Source organism: Bos indicus x Bos taurus, chromosome 28, assembly GCF_003369695.1.
Source record: "Bos indicus x Bos taurus breed Angus x Brahman F1 hybrid chromosome 28, Bos_hybrid_MaternalHap_v2.0, whole genome shotgun sequence".
NCBI classification, from domain to species: domain Eukaryota; kingdom Metazoa; phylum Chordata; class Mammalia; order Artiodactyla; family Bovidae; genus Bos; species Bos indicus x Bos taurus.
The window spans coordinates 29,408,631-29,434,194 of record NC_040103.1 but is presented as its reverse complement, the minus strand read 5'-3'; the positions used below and the strand labels follow the sequence as shown (position 1 = coordinate 29,434,194).

At 33.8% G+C, this 25,564-nt stretch overlaps 1 protein-coding gene across 7 annotated transcripts in view; it reads left to right on the top strand.

Moving 5' to 3' along the window:
• PPP3CB (protein phosphatase 3 catalytic subunit beta) overlaps positions 1–25,564 on the top strand; it is a 47,864-nt gene that overhangs the window by 14,717 nt on the left and 7,583 nt on the right. For 2 of the 7 annotated variants that reach the window (XM_027530465.1, XM_027530460.1), the window contains exons 2-13: positions 148–348; positions 1,047–1,171; positions 4,002–4,113; positions 5,901–6,046; positions 6,312–6,451; positions 6,559–6,636; positions 6,742–6,836; positions 9,575–9,700; positions 16,958–17,035; positions 22,284–22,310; positions 24,370–24,454; positions 25,193–25,290. In XM_027530465.1, coding sequence (XP_027386266.1) covers positions 148–348; positions 1,047–1,171; positions 4,002–4,113; positions 5,901–6,046; positions 6,312–6,451; positions 6,559–6,636; positions 6,742–6,836; positions 9,575–9,700; positions 16,958–17,035; positions 22,284–22,310; positions 24,370–24,454; positions 25,193–25,290 — 1,311 coding nt within the window. The remainder of the gene's footprint in view (positions 1–147; positions 349–1,046; positions 1,172–4,001; positions 4,114–5,900; positions 6,047–6,311; positions 6,452–6,558; positions 6,637–6,741; positions 6,837–9,574; positions 9,701–16,957; positions 17,036–22,283; positions 22,311–24,369; positions 24,455–25,192; positions 25,291–25,564) is intronic. The other 5 variants (XM_027530464.1, XM_027530467.1, XM_027530463.1 and 2 more) reach the window with 3 other exon arrangements.

Genomic DNA, 25,564 nt, shown 5'->3' with positions numbered 1-25,564 from the left:
AAATGTTAATACCTCTATCTAGTAAATGAAGAAACAAAACAAAAACTTCAGCTTTTCAGTTTTGACTCTTACTTACCTAGATCCATTGATTAGTTTTTATGTTAATATATTAATAGTGATTTTTTTTATTAATTAAAAAAATTGCAGCTGTTCCTTTCCCCCCAACACATCGCTTGACATCTGAAGAAGTATTTGATATGGATGGGATACCCAGGGTTGATGTTCTGAAGAACCACTTAGTAAAAGAAGGTCGGGTAGATGAAGAAATTGCACTTAGAATTATCAATGAGGGTGCTGCCATTCTTCGGAGAGAGAAAACTATGATAGAAGTAGAGGCTCCAATTACAGGTACACTTATTTCTGTTTTGGATATTATTTTTTTTACTGTACCATTATTTACCTAATTATAAAACTGTTTCTTCTTCATGCATATTATATACTAAATTAGTATTACATGGACATTATCTTGAATTTCCAGATTATTTCCTATAACTTTTGAAAGTTTTTGCCTGTTTTCAATGAAGAAACATGATCCTAAATAATCTGAGTGCAGAAGTTAGTCTAATATGCTTTTATGAAGGTTTCATCAGTTGAGTTGGCCATCATTGAATTTGATTCAACAAATACTTATTTACTATGCTTTCAGTCATCAGGGGCAAATACCTCAGTGCCATATCAGATACCAAAAATGATCATTCAGAAGTCATCAGAAAATAAGGAGTTAGAATGGATATTTTACTGCCAATATAATTTTATCATCCTAAGATGTGCATGCTTGACTTCCTAAAGAAGAGTTTTATAAATTTAGATGAAAATTTTGTCACTTACTACAAATTTTAATACTCTTGTTATATCTTGTTCTAGATCTTGAGCACATGAACAGTTGGGTACACATTATCCCTGTCATGACTCTTCATAGATTGCTTCCGTCTTAGATCTTTCTTGATAGAATTTTATGCTCTCTCTTATGTAGACGAAATTAGAATTTAAGTAAAATTTGTTATTTTAGAGTTTTTTTTTCATATCTAATAATCTTCTTGTTTCAGTGTGTGGTGACATCCATGGCCAATTTTTTGATCTGATGAAACTTTTTGAAGTAGGAGGATCACCTGCTAATACACGATACCTTTTTCTTGGTGATTATGTGGACAGAGGTTATTTTAGTATAGAGGTAATAATCATATACTATCATTTGATTTGCTTTTAAGTGTTATCATAGATGATTTCTATTACTTCCTCATAAAATAAGTTCTTTAAATTACCTGTGTTGGGTTCTTTTTAATACTTCTGCATATTCTGAAGTTTTTAGGTAAAGCTATTATTTATTCCTCTTTTGTCTTGCAAACTATTCTCTTAATTTTTTTTTGTGTTACTGTAATTACCATTTCCCAGTGGAAATTATAAGCAAAATGAGGGGCCTTTATTGCCCTGTTATCTAGTGGCCCTGAGGAGCTAATGCTGTTTATCTCTCTTGCCCTTAAAGGCATTTAGCCATGCAAAAAAAAAAAAAAAGATTAATTGTATTTTTCTAATTAAATAAAATAGAATGCTTTTATCACTTAAACTCTACTGCTTCTGTCTTTCCTCCTGTAGCCATTAAGACCCAAGTATATCATATGGAATCTTTATGTATTCTAAAAGTATTAATCAGCTTTTAAAAACTTGAGAGGCATTAAAATGACCTGTTTATTATCACTTAATAGTAGATTGTTCTTTTTGCTCCTTTTATTTTTCTAATTATAAAAATTAAGACATAGAACAATTTGTGTTTTCTAATATATGCATTTCTCCCCTTTTTTGGAATGAAAATGAACTCCTATTATAATGTTCTGTAACTTCTTTTTTTTATTAATTCCTATGCTCTGATGTCATGCCAGTTCAACTATAAATTTACAGCATCATTTTTAATAGCTGCATTGTATTCTGTTGACTAAACTAGTCACAGTCAATCAATTCTTATTGTTAGGCATTTAAGGTATTCCCAGTTTTTTGCCATGGCAGTTGATGCTTCAGTGGACCATATTATTTATACGTCTTTATATACTTGCCCAGTTATTTCTATAGGACAAATTCTTAGAGGTTAAATTGTTGAGTAGAAGCTCCGCAAATAGATAGGTGTGTTATCATTAATGTGTTTCAAGCATATTGTAAGCAGTTAACATGCTTGATTAATTTTTACAACAAAGTTATGAGGTAAGTACTATTATTTTATCCATTTTATAGAGGAGCCTGAGGCTTGGAAAGGTTAAATAACTTGCCCAAGGTCATATTGTTAGTAAGTGGTGGAGCTAGGCAGTTTGAGCCTGTGCTTTTAACCATGTCCTCCACTAGATATTGAAACCTTACCTGATGAATTTCTATGCCAGTTACTGCTGTTTACGTCTCCTGTAGTGTTTTCAGCCTCCGTTCTGAGGTATACTGGGATCCCTGGTGGGAAAGGGAGCTCCAGGCTCTGTCCATCCAAATTCCCTTGGGAATTTTATCATCCTGAGTTGTTCTTTCTGTCCATAGTGTCATCATCAGCCCCTCTCAGTCTTCCCTTGGAGCCTTCAGAAAGCTAGAAATTGGCCCTTCTTGATAGAAAGACTGGGGCCTTTGACAGAAACAATAGAACAATTTTAGGAAGCTTAGTTGGTAACTGAGCGTTTGGTATTAGAGGGTTTTGTAGCAGACTTTTATTTTTTAAACAAGACTTTTTCTTTTAAGTTTGTTTTTTTTATTTTCAATGTGGACCAATTTTAAAGTCTTTATTGAATTTGTTATACTTTTGTTTTTGTTTTCTGTTTGGTTTTTTTGACACGTGTGATCTTAGTTCCCCCATCAGGGACTGAACCCCCATCCCCTGCACTGTAAGTCTTAACCACTGGACCACCAGGGAAGTCCCTGTAGCTGACTCTTTTAATTCATTTTATTGTTGGAAAGTAATAAAGAATCAGAATAAGTGAAAAGGGCAGGTATTTATTAAGTACTTACCAGGCTTAATTATTTTTTTTCTTGTGAATAAAATGAAATGTGTTACACATTTCAGTTAACCTTAACTTGTTTCAAACAAAGTTTGTGGGAATTCCCTGGCAGTCCAGTGGTTAGGACTCCACACTTTCATTGCCAAGGACCCAGGTTTGATCCCTGGTCAGGGAACCAAGACCTGCAAGCTATGCAGTGCAGCCAAAAAAATAAAGAGTTTGTATTTTCTTTTTGTATGTGATCATGTAAACCAAACTTATTTATATATGAAATAGTCTTTCCTTTTTTTAAACCAAATAAGTAATATGTGAGTCTGTTTCTTAGGTGTATTTAGAGAAAAATAGCTGCTGTTCTAATATTCTTTTTATTTAAAATTGCATTGTCTTTGAATCATTTCAGATAATAAGCACTTAATTATATAAGGCAACATTCATAACGAACAAAGTAAACATAAAACATGACTTTTCTCTTCATTAGGCAGCATGGCATAATGCTTAAAATCAGAGGATTAGAATCCTATCTCCATTACTTAGAGGTTTTGTGATTTTGGACAAGTTACCTAAGCTCTTTGCTTCTGTTGCCTCATTTGTAAAACAGAGATAATATTACATACTTCATAGAGTTGTTTGAGGAATAATTAGTGCTTGGCATATTATGAATACTCAGTAAATATTAGCTGCTATTATTTTTGACATTGTTACTGTTTTATTTATTGGTATACCTAAGGAGGAGACCAATCTGCTAATTGTTTTTACAGCAAACAATTTGTAAGTCAAAAGTAAATTATTTGACTCATTTATTCAACAAATGTTTACTGCTCTTCTTCTACTTGCTAGGTACTTTTCTGATCAGGTGTGAATAAGACAACAAAGTCCCTAATTTCATGGAGCTTATGTTTTAGTAAGGGACAAAGAGAAAAAGATAATAAAAAGATAATGAAGAGTAATAGAAATTATAAGGGTAATAGGGTTAGAGGAAATGAAACAAAGATTAACAAAAACATAAGATTAATTCACTGGAAACATTTTCTTTTGTAGTGTGTCTTATATTTATGGGTCCTGAAGATTCTGTATCCAAGTACATTATTTCTTCTGAGAGGCAACCATGAATGCAGACACCTTACTGAATATTTTACCTTTAAGCAGGAATGTGAGTACTGCCATGAGAACTATTTTCACTTCCTCAGGGTTCTTTTAGAGTGATGTGGGTAGTAAGAGTTTGAAGATTTTATAGTGTAAGATGTAAGAACAGATTTTGTGTCCAAACATGTAAAACTTTCAGGAAGATTGTCTACAGTTCTCTAGTGTTTAATATTATTCAGATGTTTTCATTTCAATATTTCCTATTAAATTTGATTTTTACATGTGTACTTAGGAACAGTTTTGAGCTCTGTGTATAGTTTTAATTTTAGAATTATTTTTTTTCTAACAAGAAGAATATGAACCAAGTGAAAAGAAATGTTGCATTGGAGATTTCTCTCCACCAATATTGAGACATTCCCATGAACATTCTTAGCAAATTAATCATCCTGTCATCACTGCAGATTGTTTTATTTATTTTTTAATTATGCAGATTGTGTTATACACACACAGTTGATTAATTGAAGGTCTTAGTCTACAATATTTATCCCATTTCTCTCAAATTTTTATGGCTGTGGTAATCTAATAGCTGTAAGCAATCATATAGTATAGAGTTTGACCTTTTCTCACATCTCGTAGCTATGTACTTGTTAGTACTCATGGCTGTATTAAGTCTTAGAATTAAGATTTAAAATTAGAAAATAACTTCAGATTACTGAGATGCAAAACATGATGCAATAAAGATCAATATAGTGACAGGTAGTGGCAGAAGTGGCAAACTCTGATATAACTTCAAAGATCAGGTGGGTAACTTAAATGAATATAAGATGAGGCCTGGAAAGTTCGTGCTTGACCTCAAAGCAATCAAATTAAAGTTTTTATTAAACTGCAGTGTTGGAAAACAGGTCTGTCATCAGACTAACAGTTTATAACCTCTGATTGCTAGATATAGATCTTCTCGTATTTGAATGTTACAGTGTTAAGCAGTGAAATAGGAACTGAATTCTTTTTTTCTTATATAAGTAACAAGCCGTCCAGCAAAATCCCAAAATATCCAGGACTTTAAAAATATAAAGGTGCAAAGGAATACGTATGACAGACTTTTAAAAGTAGATGACCGTTTAATTCTTTAATTCTTTCTTGTGTTACGTTGACTTCTTGCTTCGCTGCTCATTGTAGGCTAAAGGAAACCCTCTGGTCCTCCAAAATAAGAATAAGATCTTTTCTTTTTTTTTAAATTGGATGGACTTTGAATTTTGTTGTGATGTTACAGTAGTCTTCCCTGTAACAAAAAAGTAGTCACTGACTCGTAGAATAAAATAATTAACACTGCCTTTAAGTATAGTACTAATTTTGCCTTACTTGGCCTATAAAGGTAAAGAGTTGAGCTATTTTTAGAGATTTGACTTATTTACTTTTAGTAATATTTTATGACTATCTGCTGCATACACAAAATAAATCTAAGGAGAGCAAATATTTTGTCTTTGTAAGTACAGTAACATTGCTTATCTTTATTGATTCTTATGGGTAAGATGCTGGCCTTTTTTAAAAAAAAAATTTTTTTTATGCAGTAAAATTTACTCTTTGAAGTATTTAGTTCTCAACTTTAGCAAATGATTAAAGCTGTCTACCATCACAGTCACAATACAGAAAAGTATCATCCCATAAATTCCTCCTTGCTGCCTTTGATACTCACCCCTTTACCAACTCTGAACCCCTAGCTAAAACTTGGCTGTTATCCATATCTTTAATTTTTTTGCCTTGGTTTTAATAGTCATTTATGTATGTGCATGTATATGTTTTAAATGATTAACAAATTATGCAGTTTTCAATTACTGAATTTTTTCTTTTCTCTAGGTAAAATTAAATATTCAGAAAGAGTCTATGAAGCTTGTATGGAAGCTTTTGATAGCTTGCCTCTTGCTGCACTTTTAAACCAACAATTTCTTTGTGTTCATGGTGGACTTTCACCAGAAATACACACACTGGATGATATTAGGAGAGTGAGTATATATTTTAGTAGCAAGAGTTGATTCCTATTTATAGCATTTTGTTGAGTAGAGACTAGAAACTTCAAACGTCTCTTCACTGCCAAGATTAGGTAATGGTAAAAATTAATATACTGGTATTTTAAGAAAATATCTTTTAACCATTCAGAACAATGTAGTATGCACAGTATTCAGAGTTGGTACCACTTTCCTTTGTCCATTCCATTCTCACTTTTGACAAGTTATTTCTGCTCTTTGTTTCTTTTTTTTTCTTTCACAGTTAGATAGATTCAAAGAGCCACCTGCATTTGGACCAATGTGTGACTTGCTATGGTCCGATCCTTCTGAAGATTTTGGAAATGAAAAATCACAGGAACATTTTAGTCACAATACAGTTCGAGGATGTTCTTATTTTTATAAGTAAGGAAAAATATTCAAGCTTAATCACATTTTAGTTGTAAAAATAGCATATGCTTTCATTATATAGAAAGTCATTATTTTACTTAATTTTCTCTTTTTCCCCACAGCTATCCAGCAGTGTGTGAATTTTTGCAAAACAATAATTTGTTATCGATTATTAGAGCTCATGAAGCTCAAGATGCAGGGTAAGAACTCTGTTTCCCTGACCCAAATTAACACCTTATATACAAATCAAACTTAGTAACCATGATTGATGCTTTACGATGCATATTAAGTTATTTGTTTTGCAGCTATAGAATGTACAGAAAAAGTCAAACTACAGGGTTCCCTTCATTAATAACAATTTTTTCGGCACCTAATTACTTAGATGTCTACAATAATAAAGGTAAGATGTTGTTGATAAAAAAATATTGTTAAACAACTTAGTATTTTAATTGACTTATTTTTTGAAAATATAGTAGAAAAGGGGCATTGTTTGAAACTGTAACTATCCAAATCTCTTTATGAAAAAATATAAGATATAAGGGAGGGGAGAGGACAAGAAATGAAAATCCAAAATGTGAAACTTAAGTCATAACATTAACCATTTCACAGCTTTGTCATTTACAAAAACTGCCTGTGAAAGAATGTTCTGAGGTAACTCTGTCAAGTAAAAATGCACATGATTTTCTCAAACTCCCCTTTCTTAAATCTTTTCTCTTATAATCAAGAGAATGTTTTCTTGTTTGCATAAAGCTGCTGCTGCTCCTTTGACCATTTCATGTATTTGGACTATATGGTTGTTTGCCCTGTTTCTTGTTTTATGTTCACTGATGTAGGTTTTCTTTTCCTTTCTTATTCTCTACTTTTATATCCACTGCCCCATGATGATTTGTAATTGAACCTTTATTTAATTCAATCCGACCTTCTTTCAGGAAGACAGTCTCCCCTTTCCTTTCTTTTTACTGCTCTTTCTTCCTTTTTTTCTTATGTCTTTGTAATTTACCTTCTTTTCTAGTGGTTTATATTCCATCTCCTTCCCTCCAAATTTGATCTGTCTGTAACAACTGGGTTTCCTTTAACTTGGAACATAATTCACTGAGAGATAATACCAAAGGATCTTAATCTAGTTAAGTTTGTGCCAAGGACATTGAAGATGAGCTTGAGTATGTTTAGGCAGTTCACATTTTCAGAAGAGGAAATCCAGAAGCCAGCTCCTATTCTGTCTTGACATGTCAGAAATTCAGTTGACTATGCCATAGTTCCCAAGGTCAGACAGGAGTGGTTGTGCCAGGAGTAAAGAACAGAGGGTTAAAGATTTTTTAAAGTACATTTAATGAGGTCATTGCTAAATACGGGTTTGTGGTGTGAGTTCAAAAGAGGAGCAAAATAGAGTTTTTGGAAGATTATAGGTGATAGTTAAAAGGTTAAAACATTTACCTGAGATCAGATAGTAGCAGTAGCAGGCTATCAAATAGCTTGGATACAGGGTATGTTGTAAGAACTCCATACTATATTAATCACCAAAACAACCATACCATTGAGATTACCCGAGTTGGTGGTCTTTAGAAACTATAATGCCTCCAAGGATTATACCAGTGCTAAGATAATCATTTAAATTATATCTTGTTTTATAAATTTTGAAACTTCTATAAAGGTACCTAATGAAGCAAGCCTTCATTTTTAAAGAAAAATACATCTAAGTTTGGACTCCATTCTCCGAATTGATTTGTTATATTTAACTTTGTACCTGTAACCTCCCTTTGTTAGTATTAAAGGAACTGGTGTTCAGTGGTCAGTTGATTACTGCCATACTGGTTGTCCTTTGTGAGTTTAACTCAGGAGATTAACGGATACTTTTCTTAGTACTCCAAAAAGAAACTCAAACCATTCAATCTGTCTTGTCAAAATCAAATGTCTCTTGATAGTGCCAATTCTGTACATGGTGTTAATGATTTGAGTGCTTACATGGTACAGGACGTGTTCATAATGTTTCATTCCATCTATAGGGCAATTTTCTAGATTCTTTATCTTTCTCTTTTTTTAAATTAAAAGCTTGGTATCAGTCCTTAATTTCTGAGGCTAAATTTGAAATACATTTATTTCATGGGAATTTCATCAGAGAAACAAAACTCTACATCAGCTAGAATCCCAAATCATGGAATTTAATACATACATTTCAGTGCTTTACATTAAATTAAAAAAAAGTAAGCACATAACTATTATAGTATCTGCCAAACATTTTATACTTTTTTGTAGTTTCACGTGAACTATATTCTCTGACCTTAAACTTCTGAGATAGGCAGGATGTTTTATAAATGAGAAACAGATTAGTTAAATAATTTACTATTACACATATGGTATATACTGTAGTTTAGATTAGAATCTAGCCCATTAATCCAATGTTCCATAAAATAATGTAACCAGTGCCTGAAATCTTTATCAGGTTAATTTAAGGTATTATTTATATCAACTTACGAAGCTTTAGAAAGATACTTGAAATTGAGATGAGTATGTTACTTTGAGTTTTTCTCTTTTGGTATTTTAATGGAATTTTTTCCTAAATGAAGTGAAATATTCCTTTGTAGTAGTTTCACTTGATTTCTTTTAATACATGAAATAAGTACATTCCTGTATTCATAAATAAAATGTTCCAAATGTTTCTTTTTCTTCTCTGTGTTTTTTTTTTTTCTTGCTTTATTTCCATTTAGCTGTCCTTTTCAGGTTGCCTGCAACTAAAAAGAACCCTCTTAAATTCCTCCAACTTGTATGAACTCTTAGACCTAGAAAATTGCTCATTGCTGTTCTGTGTTTCCTCAAAAAAACTGAGTTCTCACAATTTTGGATTTAGTAAACGTGCATGTTGGATTATTTGTATTGGATTATAAAGTACAACAAGCATTCTAGAAAGATTGGGAATTTCATTAATAATGACAAGTAAATATCTATGTTCTACATAAAACTGTGTTGGAAGCAAAAAGTGTATTACTACTAAAAATTAGTTCCTACCTCTCTACTACCCTTCATTCCACTCACCCCTTGACTTCCCACCCACCTTAAAAGATATTTTTTCTGCTTTTATGTGTTTTAGACTTTTGGGGCTAAAGACAAATTGTTACATTGACATTCAAACTTATCTTGCAGCTGCTGTATTAAAGTATGAAAATAATGTGATGAATATTCGACAGTTTAACTGTTCTCCACATCCTTATTGGTTGCCCAATTTTATGGATGTTTTCACATGGTCTTTACCGTTTGTTGGAGAAAAAGGTATGATTTTTGTTTTAAAAAAGTTGTTATACTGTTATATTTATTCCAGTTTACTATTGCAGGCACATACTACTTGCTAAAGGGAGCTGAAGTCTAGTTTCACTGTGGATACAGCTCTGCTTGTGTCAGTGGGTGTGGATATGAGAGCCTCAAAGATATTTGAGTTAGCTGTTTACAGCCCCCATGTGAGGGTATCTGGGGGACTGGGAGAAGACTTATAAATAGCCTGATGTTGTCTTCAGCTGTTGGGTTTTCTTTCTTTTTTTCTTTAGCTTAAATCTTTTATGAAGGAATGGAGAGATGGCTTTGCTTTGGAACTGACGCTTTTGCATATTTTAACATCACTCTTGGGGATGTCATGGCAATTCATGGGAGAATTTAATAGCCTTCATTTGGGGCAGTATTAGTCATTTTGTAGCAGCTCTGTACTGTCAGAAATGATAAAGAGAAATTCAGGTTCTGACCTAATATTTCTTCTCCTATATGGAGCAATATGTTATATGTATATAATTTTAGTGGTAATGGTTTCCTGATAATTTAGAGATTCCTATTAGTATGTACTTAATAGGCTTAAAAAAGCATAAATACTATTTAAGAGGTTTTATTTTTGTTTTTTATTTTAGTTCTGTAGAGTTCTTAAGACTTCCTTACTTTATCACATTCTTCTTTTTCCATTTTAGCGTTAATTTTCCGATGAGGCAATACCTCAGTTTCCATATGTGGAATATGAGTATTAGAGTATAGATATGATTGTAAAACATTTTGTTCTATATCCCTCTCTATTTTTTCTCACCTCCTCTATGTTACAAAATGTTCCTTTCTGCCTGAGATATGTTACTTCTGCCAAGGCATTTTTGGTTCTAAAATTCAGAGTTACTACTTAAACTGTATGTTCAACAGGTTTTTTGCAGATTCCCTTTGGGCTTCATCAGTTACTCCGTAGGTCAGCATTAATATGGAGATAGAATTACCCACTTTAGCAATTGAGAAGGGGGCCAGTAAAGGGCTTAGGTGCAAGGGATGCATTACACTTATAACCTTCTATCTTTGGTATATGAGAAATAGTTCAATCATAGCCTCATCAGGCTAAAGGGAATTTAAGAATTCATCTTGTTTATTCTCCTGCCTCCAGGCTAGACTGCAACACAACTGTTTTAACGTAGTATGAGTGGGATGGGGAGTGGGGAAAGCAGGGAAGATAAGTAGGAGGAAAACGGATATTTCTAATTTGATTTTCTGATGCCTCCACGAAAAAGGAAGTAGTTCATTATATCTAATCTAAATGTTTATGCTATGAGTATTCAAACAAAGAGAAGTTAATAGGTTTTCTCAGCTAATGCACCTGTCAAAAACCAGGGCATCTGATTTTTGCCCTGGTTTTAGATAGAATTTTAGATCTCTTAGTGATCACAATCATGTAGTCTAACTCCTTTTGAGAGATGAGAAAACTTAATCTAGTTTCTGTGGCTCTCTCAGAAGTGAAAGTGGATTTCTTTCAGTGATTCTGTATTTGAAGTCTGCTACAAAGTGATCTTTTGTTCTTTTTTGCCACTCTACATCATCTTAGCTATTGTGAGGAAGTATTCAAACTATCTGACCATTTTTGTTGTTTTTCTGTGGATCTTCTCTAAATTATTCATATCTTTCTAAAATCAGAATTTCAGATTTGAACATTATACACAAATAGAATTCTAACCAGTGTTGAACACAGTAAGAAAATTTTCTTAAACTCTTTGCATATTTTTCCATTTTAATACACGTTAGCTGTTTAAATAGCCTATTTACTTCTTCATTCTAATGAAAATTTTCTTTTGGTGTGAAAATCTGCAAATGACTCTTCATTGGATTCCACATTGAGAAAACCAGTTTGACTCTGATCTAGTCCCTGGGAGGCAACTAACCTAGCCAGAGGCTTCCTTGAAGGCTGGTTTAATCCCAAAGTTAGGTGAAAGTAGTTTTTTAACCTTTTGTGGACTTTTTACTTCATTTTTAAAAAATCTTATGTTATAAAACTTGCAGCATATAAAAGGTAGAGCGAATAATATGATGAATTACTATGTGCCAATTATTCAGCTTTGACAGTTATCAACTCATGGCCAATACTGTGTCATTTATATCCCCATCCACTGCTCCCTATCCCACACCTCAGTTGTTTTGAATCAGATCTCAGCTGTTATTTTTTGTATGTATAAATATTATAGAATGAATCTCAGAGATAAGATTAAAACCCTTTTGAGAACGTGGTGAAAGTTAGAGACTTTTACACCGCCCAGAAAATTTCATGTATGAAATACATGTATAATCTTTACATATGTAACATTTTGAGGATGCTCATAGATCTGAAGCGAATTGGTAATGCCATCAGGTTTATTGGCCGCAATTTAAGAACCTCTGTTTCAGAGAATCCAGTATGGTGTGATCTGCCATAGAAGGTCATATATGTAAGATTTGTTCATTTACCAGATTTTTTTTGGAATTAACAGGAGAAGGAGATTCTATCTGAGAGATTAAAGTAGCATTTGAACTGGGGCTTAAAGAATGTTGGAATTGTGCAGGTAGATGTGAGCAAGACAGTTTTAGGAGAAGGTACTTCCCAAGGCTGAGTCTGACAGAAAGAAAGAAATAAGGTCACTGACAAATGTTTAGGAGTTCAATTTGATTAGCAAGTAATGTTTGAAAGATGAAATGAAATGTTCATCACTTAGTTGTGTCCGACTTTTTTGCAACCCCATGGACTGTAGCCTGCCAGGCTTCTTTGTCCTTGGGATTCTCCAGGCAAGAATACTGGAGTGGATTGCCATTCCCTTCTCCAGGGGATCTTCCCAACCCAGGATTTGAACTTGGGTCTCCCACATTGCAGGCAGATTCTTTACCATCTGAGCCACCAGGGAAGCCTCTTCATACATTAGAAAGAATGATAATAGTAGAAAAAGAATGAAAAGTCAAAATTAGATCAGGAGGATTTTGATCATTTAAACAGAGAATCTGGAACTTTGATAAATGGTGGGATGTAACTGCAACAGAAAATAATCATGATAGTCATTTAGAAAAATTACTCTGGTGAAATGAACTGGAAGAAAGACTAGAGATTGGAAGACCTGTTATGAAACTTCATCAGGAATCAGAAACATAATGAAGCCCTGTTAACATCAGGAATGGAAAGCATGGGAGAACTCCAAGAACTGTAAAAGTAGAATCAGTGAGACTTAACAAGATTGCTTGTTTAAGAGGAGGGAATGATTGAATTTGGCTTGGATGTTTTGAGTGTGATAATGATAGTGCCATTAACACACGCTGATGAGAACTCCTGTTATTCTAGCAACCCCTCACTTCAGTTATAGGCTGCTCTTCGTCTTCATTGGGATTGCTAGGCCTTTGACCCTGTTGTTTTCTTTTTAATCTGATGCCCTTTTGCCTCTTTCTCTTCTTAACACACTCCCAAACTCTTTTCTCTCTTGTTTTTCTACTTTGTCCTATGAATCTTAGCCCCAGTAAAGTCTAACTATCCATTTTCTCCATTTTTACAGTTAGGATATAGAGTGCTACTGGAGATATTTATATCGCCTTGGGTCTTCCCTGGTGACTTAGTGATAAAGAACCTGCCTTCCAGTACAGGAGATGTGGGTTTGATCCCTAGGTTAGGAAGATCCCCTGGAGAAAGAAATGGAATCCAATCTTGCCTTGGAAATCCCATGGACAGAGGAGCTTTGTGGACTATAGTCTGTGGGGTTGCAAAAAAGTTGGACACAACTTAGTGACTAAACAACAACAACAATGATTTGGTATCACCCTTTGATTTCTAGCATTAGCTACGCTCTCAGTAGTACCCAAACATCTTTATGTCACTAGTCTCCTTCCCCACTTATTGCCACCAGGATGTATTCTAAAATTCTTTTTTTTTAACTTAAACATTTTCTTTTTCTAGCCACTTCCCTTACTGTCAGAGAAAACACATACCATCTATGGAAGCTTTCTCTGCTTACTGTTCCCCTGCTTTCTAAACTGCACTCATCTTTTTTTGGTGGGGGTGCTATACTGCATGGCTTTTGGGGATCTTAGTTCCCCAACTAGGGATTGACTCTTGGTAGTGAAAACATGAATTCCTAACCACTAGATCATCCTGATAAACTGCACTCATCTTGAATTCTTAGCCTGTTGAAGATGTGACCCTTCAATCCAGGGCTACTGTTTCTAACTTGTTCTTATATTCCATTATCCTGCTTTTTCAGGAAACTTACTTTATTACTTAGGTGTTCTATATCTTCAGACTCTCTCTACTAAGCTCTTTTGTAAATTGTTCAAATATATCTGATCTTTAAATAAAAAATAACATTTCCCCTATCTGATATCTTTCATTGGCCACTATTATGCTATGATTCTCTTGCCTTTCCTTCACAGCAAAGTTTCTAGATGGAAAGCAGTACACACGTAGAAGCTAGTATTTAGTAACCGTAAATGACCCTGGTAACTCTCAAACCTTAACCTGTCACATGAGGTCTTTGTACCTTGCCTAGTTTCTCTTCAGTTTCATTTTTTTGTTGTTTTCTTTTCACGTTTTCTATGTTCCAGCCATGAAACAGCATAGCCAACTTCCTGAATGTACTATATGTATATGCTCTTTCAAGTTTCATGCCTTAATACTTTTTCTTTATTTTTTCATAACAGTTTTGTTGAGGTATAATTCAAATACCATACAATTAACCTATTTCCATTGTGTACTTCACTGATTTTTAGTATATTCAGAGTTATGTGTCTGTCACAACAATCAGTTTTGAAACATTTTCTTCATCCTCCCAAAGAAACCTTGTGTCTGTTAGCAGTTCCCAGTTCCCTCCACATCTTCTCTCCAGCCCTGTGCAACCACTTGTCCGCTTACTGTTTGCACAGGTTTGCCTGTTCTGGAAATTTCAGATAAATGGAATCATGCAGTATGTAGTCTTTTGTGACTGACTTCTTTCCATAATATTTTTAAGGTTTATCCATGTTGTAGCCTGAGTCAATATATTACTCCTTTTTATGACAAAATAATATTCTACTGTATGGCTATACCACAATTTGTTTATCCATTCATCAGCTGATGGATATTTGGTACTCTTTACTTTTTGACTACTATGAATAATGCTGTGATGAATATTCCTATACAATATGTTTTCATTCTTCTTAGATATGTAATTGAGAATAGCATTGCTGGATGATATGATAACTCTATGTCTGACTTTTTGAGGATCTGCCAAACTATTTTCCAAAGCAGCTATACCATTTTATAATCCTACCAGCAGTGTATAATGTTTCTAGTTTTTCCTTATACTTGCCAATACTTTTTTAAAATCTTTTTTTTTATTATAGCCATCATATTGGATATGAAATTGTATCTCATTTCTCTAATTAATAATGACATTGAGTGTATTTTTATGTGCTTATTTGACATTTGCATGTCTTATTTTAAGAAATGTTCGTTTTTAAATGGATTATTTGTCTTTTTACTATTGAATTATAAGAGTTCTTTGTATATTTTAAAGGTGAGTCCCATATCAGATATATGATTTGCAAATATTTTCTCCTGTCCTGTGAATTATCTTTTTACTGGTGATATTCTTTGAAGCACAAGCGTCTTTAATTTTGATGAAGTCCTCTTTATTTTTTCTTTTGTTGCTTGTGCTTTGGTGTTATATTTAAGAAACTATTGCCAAGCTCATTAAGATTTGCCGCTGTGTTTTCTTCTAAAAATTTTATAGTTTGACCTTTTACGTTTAGGTTCTTGATCCTTTTTGATTTACTCTGTGTGTGTGTGTGTGTGTGTGTGTGTGTGTGTGTGTTGTAAAGTGGGAATCCAACTTCATCCTTTTGTATGTGGATATCCACTTGTCCCAGCACCGTTTGTTGAAAAAACTATTCTTTCCCCACTGACTTGTTTTATTTCTGGACTCCTTAATTTTATTCCACTGATTTATTGACTGTTGCATACTTTTTCTAACTTCTGTTTAGAATGCCTTATCTGCCACTTCCACCTGACAAATTTCTATTCCAAACCAAAAGCCTGCTTTTCTTCAGCAGATCTTGTGCATAACTCTGCATACTTAGAGCATAGTGCTCATCGCATTTTTGTGATAGTTTGTGTATATATATATATTTATAACTATATGTCCTTTAGTAGTTAGTAAGCTTTTGGAGGGTCAAGACTGAACCTTTTCTATCTGAATCCCAAAGCTTTAGCACAGTGCCTGGCATATAGTATGCTATTAATATATTTATTAGGAGAAACAATAGGGGCAGTATTAAATTTTGTTTTGAATGTGTTCATTTCCAGGTGTTGTCAGGATATCCAGGGGCTAATACTCAATAGACATTTTTATTTATTAATTGAAGTTTGCTTGTACCTTTCTTTTTTTATTTACTCATTTGTCATATATTTACTGGATGCCTCTCATATGCATGGCTCTGGGGATGCAGGAGTAAACAGAACAACCCCTTGCACTCAGGAAGCTTTCATTCTAGTAGGGGAAACAGACAATATACAGATAGTGTGAAACAGTTGACAATAAAACCAGCAAAGAAATCCAGAAATTTAAGGGGAGGTAGAGACCGGCAGTAAAGACTTCAGAATCATCCTCAAAAGGTGATAACTTGAAAATATATAGGAACGGATGGAATCACCGAGAGATTGAACATATAAAAAGAAGATTCAGGGGAAAAAAATGTCTAAAAGGTAGAAAAACCAGAAGAGTAGAATCCTGGAAACCAAGGGAAAAGAGAAGGCAAAATGATGAAGAAGAGTTAAGCCTAAAAAAGAACCGTCGGTTCTAGTTGTTAGATAGTCATTAGTAGTCTTAAGATTAAGTTTCAGGGGAATTGCTGGAGCCAAGTTTTAAAAGATTGAATGCTAAAACTTTTTGAAACAATGAAACTGTGCCATTGTTTTTTTTCTGACTCCTTAATGTTGTATCCATAATGAAAAATTAATGTATGTGTTTAGATGTTATTCATCCCTGTATTTATCCCTGTGGGGGCTGCTTTTTTTTTTTATTTCCCTCTAAGGGACCTGATTACTTGCTCCATAAAGAATCTCTCTCAGGCTTGTTAGCCATTTGATTTCTTTACATTTGAAAGCCCATATAGCTTTTTAATTCCATCATTTCTACTATCTAAATGTGTTAATCTTGTGTTATAAATCATTTGATCATTTTTATAAATGGTTGCTCTGTATACATATAGAGAGTTTAATATAATCAGCTAATGTGTAACATTTGTTTTTAATAGTGACGGAAATGTTGGTAAACGTTCTGAGTATTTGCTCTGATGATGAACTTATGACTGAAGGCGAAGACCAGTTTGATGGTATGACTATTTATTTTACTGTTTTTATTGTGAAATGGTATTGTTTAACTGCCCAATTTCAATATACTCTTGTAAATTATAGTCATTGCTCTCAAATGGCTATACTATTTGATAAGTGACAAGTCACTTTTTTCAGATACTACTTAAGACTTTAAAATAATTTTAGTGATTTTTTTTTTTCTGTTGATACTGGGAAGAAAATGAATTTTGGGAAAGGGGAAATTTGAAAGAGAACAGAAGGAAAAGAAAATTGAAGTGCTAAAAGAATGTGGTTCTTCATGAATATGGACACTACTTAGAGAAGGGAGGATAAAAATGCTTTTTGTTGCATTGGTACTGTATTCTTGGTGCATCAGAAACATACCTGAATACATAGTGTTGTTGTCACTTCTTTTCAAAAATCAAAATAAGCTGTTCCCAATTTTGAGTGGTTATGTTCTAAGAAACCTCTTGTTAGTTTAGTTGGAGATTCAGAAAGCCCTTTTTTTTAATACAAACAAAGTTATGCATGGTTATTAGTTCTTATGTAAGACAGCCAGCCTGTGTATCTAATGGACATTTATAGTATAAACTACAACATAGAAGCAAAATTACTTTTCTTTTTATGTTTTGAAGATTTTATTTAGAACTTAAATATTTATTGTGTTAATTAATTGGATAAACAAAAAATATAAATAATTTATAAGCTGAAAACTCTTTATTTCCTTCCATCTGCCCCTTACATCTTTGTTGCAGCATATTTTTCATAGTTTTAATCAGTATATAAATGTTCTCATGTATTAAACATGGTCTACATAGTGCTAAAATGATACACCTGCATACTTTTATATATTACTATACCATAATCTTTGTAGTTAATCTTATGTTGTTTGGCATTTGGGTTGCTTTAAATTATCTTTATTATGAATAGCATGCAATAAACATAGTCATATAATAGTTTTAATTTTCCTTCTTAGAATAAATTTCTTGAGGAAAATTACAGAGTTAATGAGTATGAAGAATTTTAGCTTCATTATTTTAGCTGTGAACTGCCAGATTACATAAGAATTGGACCAATATGAAGTGTTTCTAGCAATGAATCCATAGACCTATTTTTTCACAGGCCCACCTAATTGGGTTTTGGTCATTTTTACTTAGAAATAAGTTACCGTTGGTTTAATGTATATTTGTTTGAATTCTAATGATGCTAAGGAAGAAATCTGCTTTACCAGCTGTGTAAACTTCCTCTCAGGTGACCACTTAACAAGTAAAATCTGAATAAAGCTATTTAGAAATATCTTTACTTTTTTTTTTTTAGTTCAATTTCTCCCCCTTGCTTTTTTTTTTTTTTCCCAGAAATATCTTTACTTACAAACAGGTTCAGTTCTTAAACTGTTTTAATTCTGTTTGTTCAAAGTACAGAGTGATATATACACATGTCTGCTGTTGCCATCTGTTGGTGGCAGGCAGCGAGTGCTTTTACTCTGGCTTATAGTTTCGTTAACTGAAATAAATTAACTTATGTTAGTTCTTTTGGGGGGCGGGTAATAAGCTTCAATGAGTAATATTTATTTTTCCTTATTTTAATTCTCTCTATCTGATGTTTTGTAGAAAAGTTTTTAGTTCTAATATATTTCATCATCTGTCTTTTCTATAGCATTTTTATAGTTTTAATTAAATATTTATTTTCCCTGTTCTGCTACCATTGTTGTAAGATTAGTTCTAGGTTTAGATTTTAGTTCACAGTGTTATAGATACTGATATAATGATCAATAATATAATGAAATAATTTTTGTGCATATCCCATGAATTTTTTTCAGTAGAGTTTTTTTGTTAATATCAAATTCTGTGAACTATCTAGTAAGAGTTTTTTTTAATTGTTCATAATATTTTTAATTATTATTTTGATATCCATGATTCAGTAGTTATAACCGATTTTTTATTTCTAAAAATAAATTTCAAAAAAATCTTTATTTTCTTGTTTAGCCTGGTTGGTGGGGACGTGTATCACTTTTATTTCTACTTCTAAAAGAACCAGTATTTGATTTTGTTGATTTTTCTCTGTTATTTTCTTGGCTTGAATTTCATTGATTTCTGCTCTTCATTTCATAGTAGGAGTTTTTTTTTTTTTTTTCATAGTAGGAGTTTTAATTGGCATTACATTCCATCTATATCTGAATCTAGAAAGTTTTTTAAAAATAATGTATAATTTTCTAAACTAAGATAAAATTTTTTTGCACTATATAATTCATTTATTATAATTATTCCTTTTAATATATTCAGTATATCATTATTGTATTTAAAATTATGTGTTTTTTCTTTGAAAAAATTTGTTATTACCAAGTTAAATTAATATTTCACTATTTTGTATTCTAATTACTGTTGCAACTGGTATCTCTCTTAATGTATTTTCTAACTGTATAATTATATATTTTGGGGTTTATCTTATGTTCAACAAGTTGGATCAGCAGAATTACTTCCTACGATAATTTTTATTTTGTTTTCCATAGCTTTAAAAAATGCCATTTGCATAAGGTTGATACTGTTATTTTCTACATTTTAATCTTTTATTTCTTTTAAAAAATTTGAATCAATAATGTTAAATAGAAGTAGTGACAGGTGATCCTTGAGTCCTCTTTCTATAATAAAAAGGAAAACATTTCTCTGTTAAGTCTAATATAGTACTTGGTTTAGATATTGATGATTTATATGAAGATAGACACAATTGTCAGAGAGGGCAGTGGCACCCCACTCCAGTACTCTTGCCTGGAAAATCCATGGACGGAGGAGCCTGGTAGGCTGCGGTCCATGGGGTTGCTAAGAGTTGGACACGACTGATTGACTTCACTTTCACTTTTCGCTTTTACGCATTGGAGAAGGAAATGGCAACCCACTCCAGTGTACTTGCCTGGAGAATCCCAGGGATGGGGGAGCCTGGTGGGCTGCCGTCCATGGAGTCGCACAGAGTTGGACTCGACTAAAGTGACTTAGCAGCAGCAGCAGCAGCAGACACAATTGTTTTTGGGAATTCAACCAAGAATAAATATAAATTTTTATTATATTCCTTCTAATGAAATTTATGCATCTTATCAATATTCTTTCTATCAATGAAAATTATACTTATTTATCAACTTGTTATATCATTCTTACACTCCAGAGATGAATCAAATTTGATCATTAAAAGGCACTGTAGTTTAGTGAAAAGGATCAGTGGTTCAGATGTCTTGGTGCTACCATTATACTAGCTGTGTAATCTTAGGAAAGTAACCTAACTTCTCAAAATCTTCTCTTCCATATGAGGGAATAGAGAGGATCAAAATTCTTCCTCACTCTTCAAGTAATTTTAAAAATTGGGAAGCATCATTTATGGGCTTTCCAGGTGATGCTAGTGGTAAAGAATCCTCCTGCCAATGCAGGAGACTCAGATTTGATCCCTGGGTCTGCAAGATCCCCTGGAGGAAGGCATGGCAACCCACTCCAGTATTCTTGCCTGGGAAATCCCATAGACAGAGGAGCCTGGCGAGCTACAGTCCATAGGGTCGCAAAGAGTCAGACACGACTAAGCGTCTGAGCATAAGCACCATTTTTGACAGTGTTTCTCTGGGGAAATACACTGAGTTCCAACTTTGCATACTAGAAATAGATCTCCCTTCACTGCCAACATAGCAGGTGCAGTTACTTCACATTGCTTCACCTTTGCACTACCAAGTATTAAGAGTTGGGACTCCAAGAAAATTTTGAGGATATGGATCTGGGAGTTTGTCTAGGAACGAGAGTGATTTGGAGGAGAAAGAACCTTGAGTAATGGAAGAAAGGAAGGGAGTTTAGGATAGATACTAGGGTGGGTTGGGAAAACAGCTGCTGGAGCTACATTTGTTTCCCTTTCTTATTCATATTCCCTTATTTCTTCCCCTCAACTCCATCTTTTTCCTTTCCTTTGACCACAATAACGTGCCTTCTGTCCTCTCCTTCTCCTTTTCCTGCTCAGCAGTGAAGCTATGCTATGGATTGAGCCTGCAGAGAAACCTGACTTAGGAAGAAAACTTACTGAGTTGGGGATTGCTGTGGAGGCAGAATAAGAGTTTAGCTTTTCCATGGGGAAAGGGGAAAAATAGGATTGGAGATTTCCCAGTGGGAGGAAGAAAAGAGTAGTTTTTGCATATTCAAGGCTGAAATTGGCCAAAGGAATGACTCTTTCTTCTTAAGTGATGGACTTTGATATTCTGTATTGTTTAATATACCTGTGGGTTTATTTTTGAAGGCAAAAATTTGAAGGAATATATGGCAATAGCATTCCTTTTAGAGGTATTATGTAATCATTTAAGGGAATTTTTGAAGACTGATTTCTATGATATTTAGAATGAATACTGTTTCTTTCAGTTATATTTGTCTTAAGTTTGGTAAAGGAAATAGATAACCTATATGTGTTACAGTTTTACTAAGCTAAAACTTTGCATTTCCTGTAATGGAATCATGTATATCAGCATTTCAATGGAAAGCTCAAATGAAACATCTCTGCTGCCTACTCTTAGAGCTATTACTTACATTGAAACAGTCTGTTGCTATTTGTGTAAAAAGATGTCCCTCAAACTTCCAGATTGGATTGGGAACAGATAGCACATACTGTTGATCCTGAGTATGTGCAAAAGTTCCACAATTCTGATTTCAAGAAATTATAGGCTTTTTGTTACAATGGAGTGTGGGAAGCTTTGCCTTTTCTTTATTGGGAGTGGGTAAGGTTTTTCACCAAGGTAGTTTATAAAGTTACCTACATTTCTCTGTGTATGCTACAGATTTTGCAGATTTGGTGTCCTTGAAGAACCACATGAGTTTGTATCTCATTTGTGTCATTACCTTTCACTTAACATACTTTCATGGGTGACACATTTCCTTAGGGGTATTAATATAAATGTGCGATTGTTGTTAGCATAGTCTTTTATCAGTCTTATGTGTTTTCACGTGTTTTTTTCTGTCCCTAATTTGTCTACTTTCATCAAATATTATAGTCATTCTGTCCATAATTTCTTCTGAACACATATCTTTTAAGAAATCTTTCCTTTAGAGCTCTACCCAGTGGCATCCCTCCTTATTTGCCAGATCTACAGTACTACATTTTTCAAATTTCAAGTATGAGGGACTTCATTTTTCTCCCTTTCTTTCTACATTCATTCTTCAGTACCACTGCCAAGTTAAATCTCTATCTTTTTATTTGTCTCAACCACCTTTTCTCCATCATTCACTTCCTTTTTTCTGGACTCTCCATCTGAAGAACGGCTCATATATGGCAATAAAAAAGGTACAGACCAGACAGAGTAACATCGTTTTGAAATATGACTTCATAAGTTATTCTCATGTCCATGTAAGTTAGTGTATTCATTGAGTATATTTATGCAGAGTCCTCTGGGCCTTGTGCAAATTTAGTTTAAGTTTAATCTAAGTTAGAATTTGATGTTTTTAGAAGTCATATTCCAAGATATCTGTCTTTCTGTGCATGGAAATATTTTTCCCTCTTTTTCATTCCTCTTGTTTTAAAATTTCATTCTTTTGCTTATTTGTAATGTTTTGTACTCTTCCCTGCATGACTAGGGGTGTTTGATTGTCTGTCTTACTCCCCAAAGTAATTTTACTGTGGACATTTACTTTAATATTATGCATGATGTGTTTGTAGACTGATTTAAAATCCTGATTTGTAAAGTGTTTTTATATTCCAGTGAATTTTTAATTTGAAATTAAGTATAGTTTACATATCATTCAGTTTTATAGATATAATAATTAAAGCTGAAAATATGAATGTATCTCCTTACAGCCATCCTCCCCTATCCCCATACTCCTCTCCTCCAGTCTAGCTATTTTAAAAACTCCATCAATTTTAAAATAAAGTATCTATATTAATTTATTTGAAGAGAATCAGATTTATCCTTATGTCCTTGGACAAGATACTTAGTAAAGTTAGTTTCTTTGTCTATAAAATGAGGAAATTAAGTTTTGCAGTATCTCTAATGTCTCTTCAAATTCTAATATTCTATGATTTTGAAACTTTAAGTAATTTTTTGGCATTTTAAAAATACCTGTATAATACCATGGTACCCACACAATTTCGGATTTGTAAAAGCTGTAGCTTCATTGCTCATACTATTACCCTGAGAGCATCATAAACATGGTTGTGCAACCTGTTTTCTCTAAAATATGTCCTTTGTTTTCATCTTTGAAATTGGATTTCTTTTTCTGTTTACTTACAGTAAAGTCCAGTCATCATCTTAGTTTTTAATTATATGTGCTTGTGGACTGCTTGAATTTTAAATGAGATACTGTAGCTCAAAAGACTGGTGGTTGTCCAGACCTCCATATACCTAAGGCCCCTTTTGGTCTAGTGTCTTAGCCTTTCCTTAACCTTCTCCTCAACTATGGTGCTTCCATATGTGCGTTGTCATCATGTTGAAGCACAATTCTAAGGAACCACACTCTTGGGTCAGAGTGATTCTAGTTGCTATATATGAGATAACAGGATGGAGATTGTTGTTCTTTCTGGAGGCCAAGGGAAGGAAGATAACAACCTTTGAGTCTTTTTTTCAGGCATATATTCAGTTATTTTGATATATTCTCTTCTGTATCAGTGATAGGCAGTACAGCTAACCCTTTGGAGATGAAGCATTAGTGATTTTTTAGCCATGTTTTTTGGGAGTCTTTTCTCATTGTCACTCTCCTTATGTCACACTCACCTAGGGATGTAAAAGCTTGTATGTATTTGCATGACCTTAAAGGACTTCTAGTCCATGAAGTTGAGATGTACATTGTTGAAATGTGGGTATGGTCCTTAGTTCTGGGTCACCTGCCCAGTAGTCACTTCATATCACATTTTCTGACCAAATTTGAGCAAGGGAGCTTCTTTTGTCATAGTATAATGGCATATTTCGAGCCTGCATGTCAAAGGCTTTTATGTTAACCAAGCAGAAGGCTGTAGGCTGTTACCAATTCTAGTCTGTTAGTCTGCATGCTGTAGGCTCTCATGAAAGTTAGACAGACTGTAGGAATGTTACCATTTTTTTGTCCTCTGGTTTGTGGTATAGGTTGGACTCTAGTTTCTTTTCCATCGCTCTTTTACTCATTAGTCAGTAGTGTGAGAGTCAAAGTTGTGGATTACTTTTCATTTGTATCTGTATCAGATCCCAATATTAGACCAGTGGTGAGCTAAACATTGAAGGGGAAGCTTTTTGGCATGAGTTCATCTAGTCTCCATGTGAGCTGGTGCTAGGGGGCTTGGTGTTGTTTCAGATGACCGTGAAACAGGCTGATAAGATGATATAAGTATGGATGCCCTAAACTTGAGTCTTTCTTTCTATTTATTCCATTGAAAGTAGGTTCAGCTGCAGCCCGGAAAGAAATCATAAGAAACAAAATTCGAGCAATTGGCAAGATGGCAAGGGTCTTCTCTGTTCTCAGGTAATGATACATTTTCCCACTGATTTGTTTTACAGAAATCACTTTTATTGTGCTTTACTACACACAGTGTCCTGTTTGATATCTAAAAACAATATAGTAGCAGTCTTTCTGTAAAGAAGTTGTATATTTATGTGTTGCAAATGGTAACACAAATCTCTTTGAAATTAGCATTTTTGACCCCTTGATTGTTATTTCTCACCTTTGGTATCTCTTATCCTTCTGTGATGAAAGTAGTAAATCTGTACCTTGAAGATTAGTGCAGAATAAGACAGGGGCACTTTTTAGAGTGATCCTGATGAACTTGCTTATCTATAAAGGAACTCCTTTATGCTGGAGCCCCAAATTGTCTTCCTGGGGTTAATTCAGGAAGACCAGGTTTAAGAGTGCATGCGAATGAGTCAGTCCTTAAAAAGTTGTTTGCAAAACTGCTTATATCAGACATTTTATCTTTAAAGCATATGAAATCCCATATTTTTTCAATTTTATGATACCTGTTGCTGATGAATCTCATATAATAAACTTTTCAGGAGAAACAATAAATGTCTCAGTTGTACATCATACCCTCATATCTGAAACATTTAGAATGTGGAAAAATGTGTATCTTGGAATTGAGGAAAATATGGTAGTAGCAGCAAATGTCATGAGTTATATGCATGGCCTTCATCTGGGCCCCATTCCCTCTTTTTAACTAGGAACTCGTTGGAAGTCTCTGATCTTTGTTATATCTCTCTGCTGTAGGGAGGAGAGTGAAAGTGTGCTGACACTCAAGGGCCTGACTCCCACAGGGATGTTGCCTAGTGGAGTGTTGGCTGGAGGACGGCAGACCCTGCAAAGTGGTAATGATGTTATGCAACTTGCTGTGCCTCAGATGGACTGGGGCACACCTCACTCTTTTGCTAACAATACACATAATGCATGCAGGGAATTCTTTCTGCTTTTTAGTTCTTGTCTCAGCAGCTGACACAAACAGAATACTGTATGATAGGTAATATCTGATTAAGAACCTGACCAGGGCAGAAAATTGATAGAATCAGTATTCTTTGCAATTGAAAATAATGATCAGTCTCTCAGCTTTTCATGAAATGATATGGGAGTAACTCATATCATAAT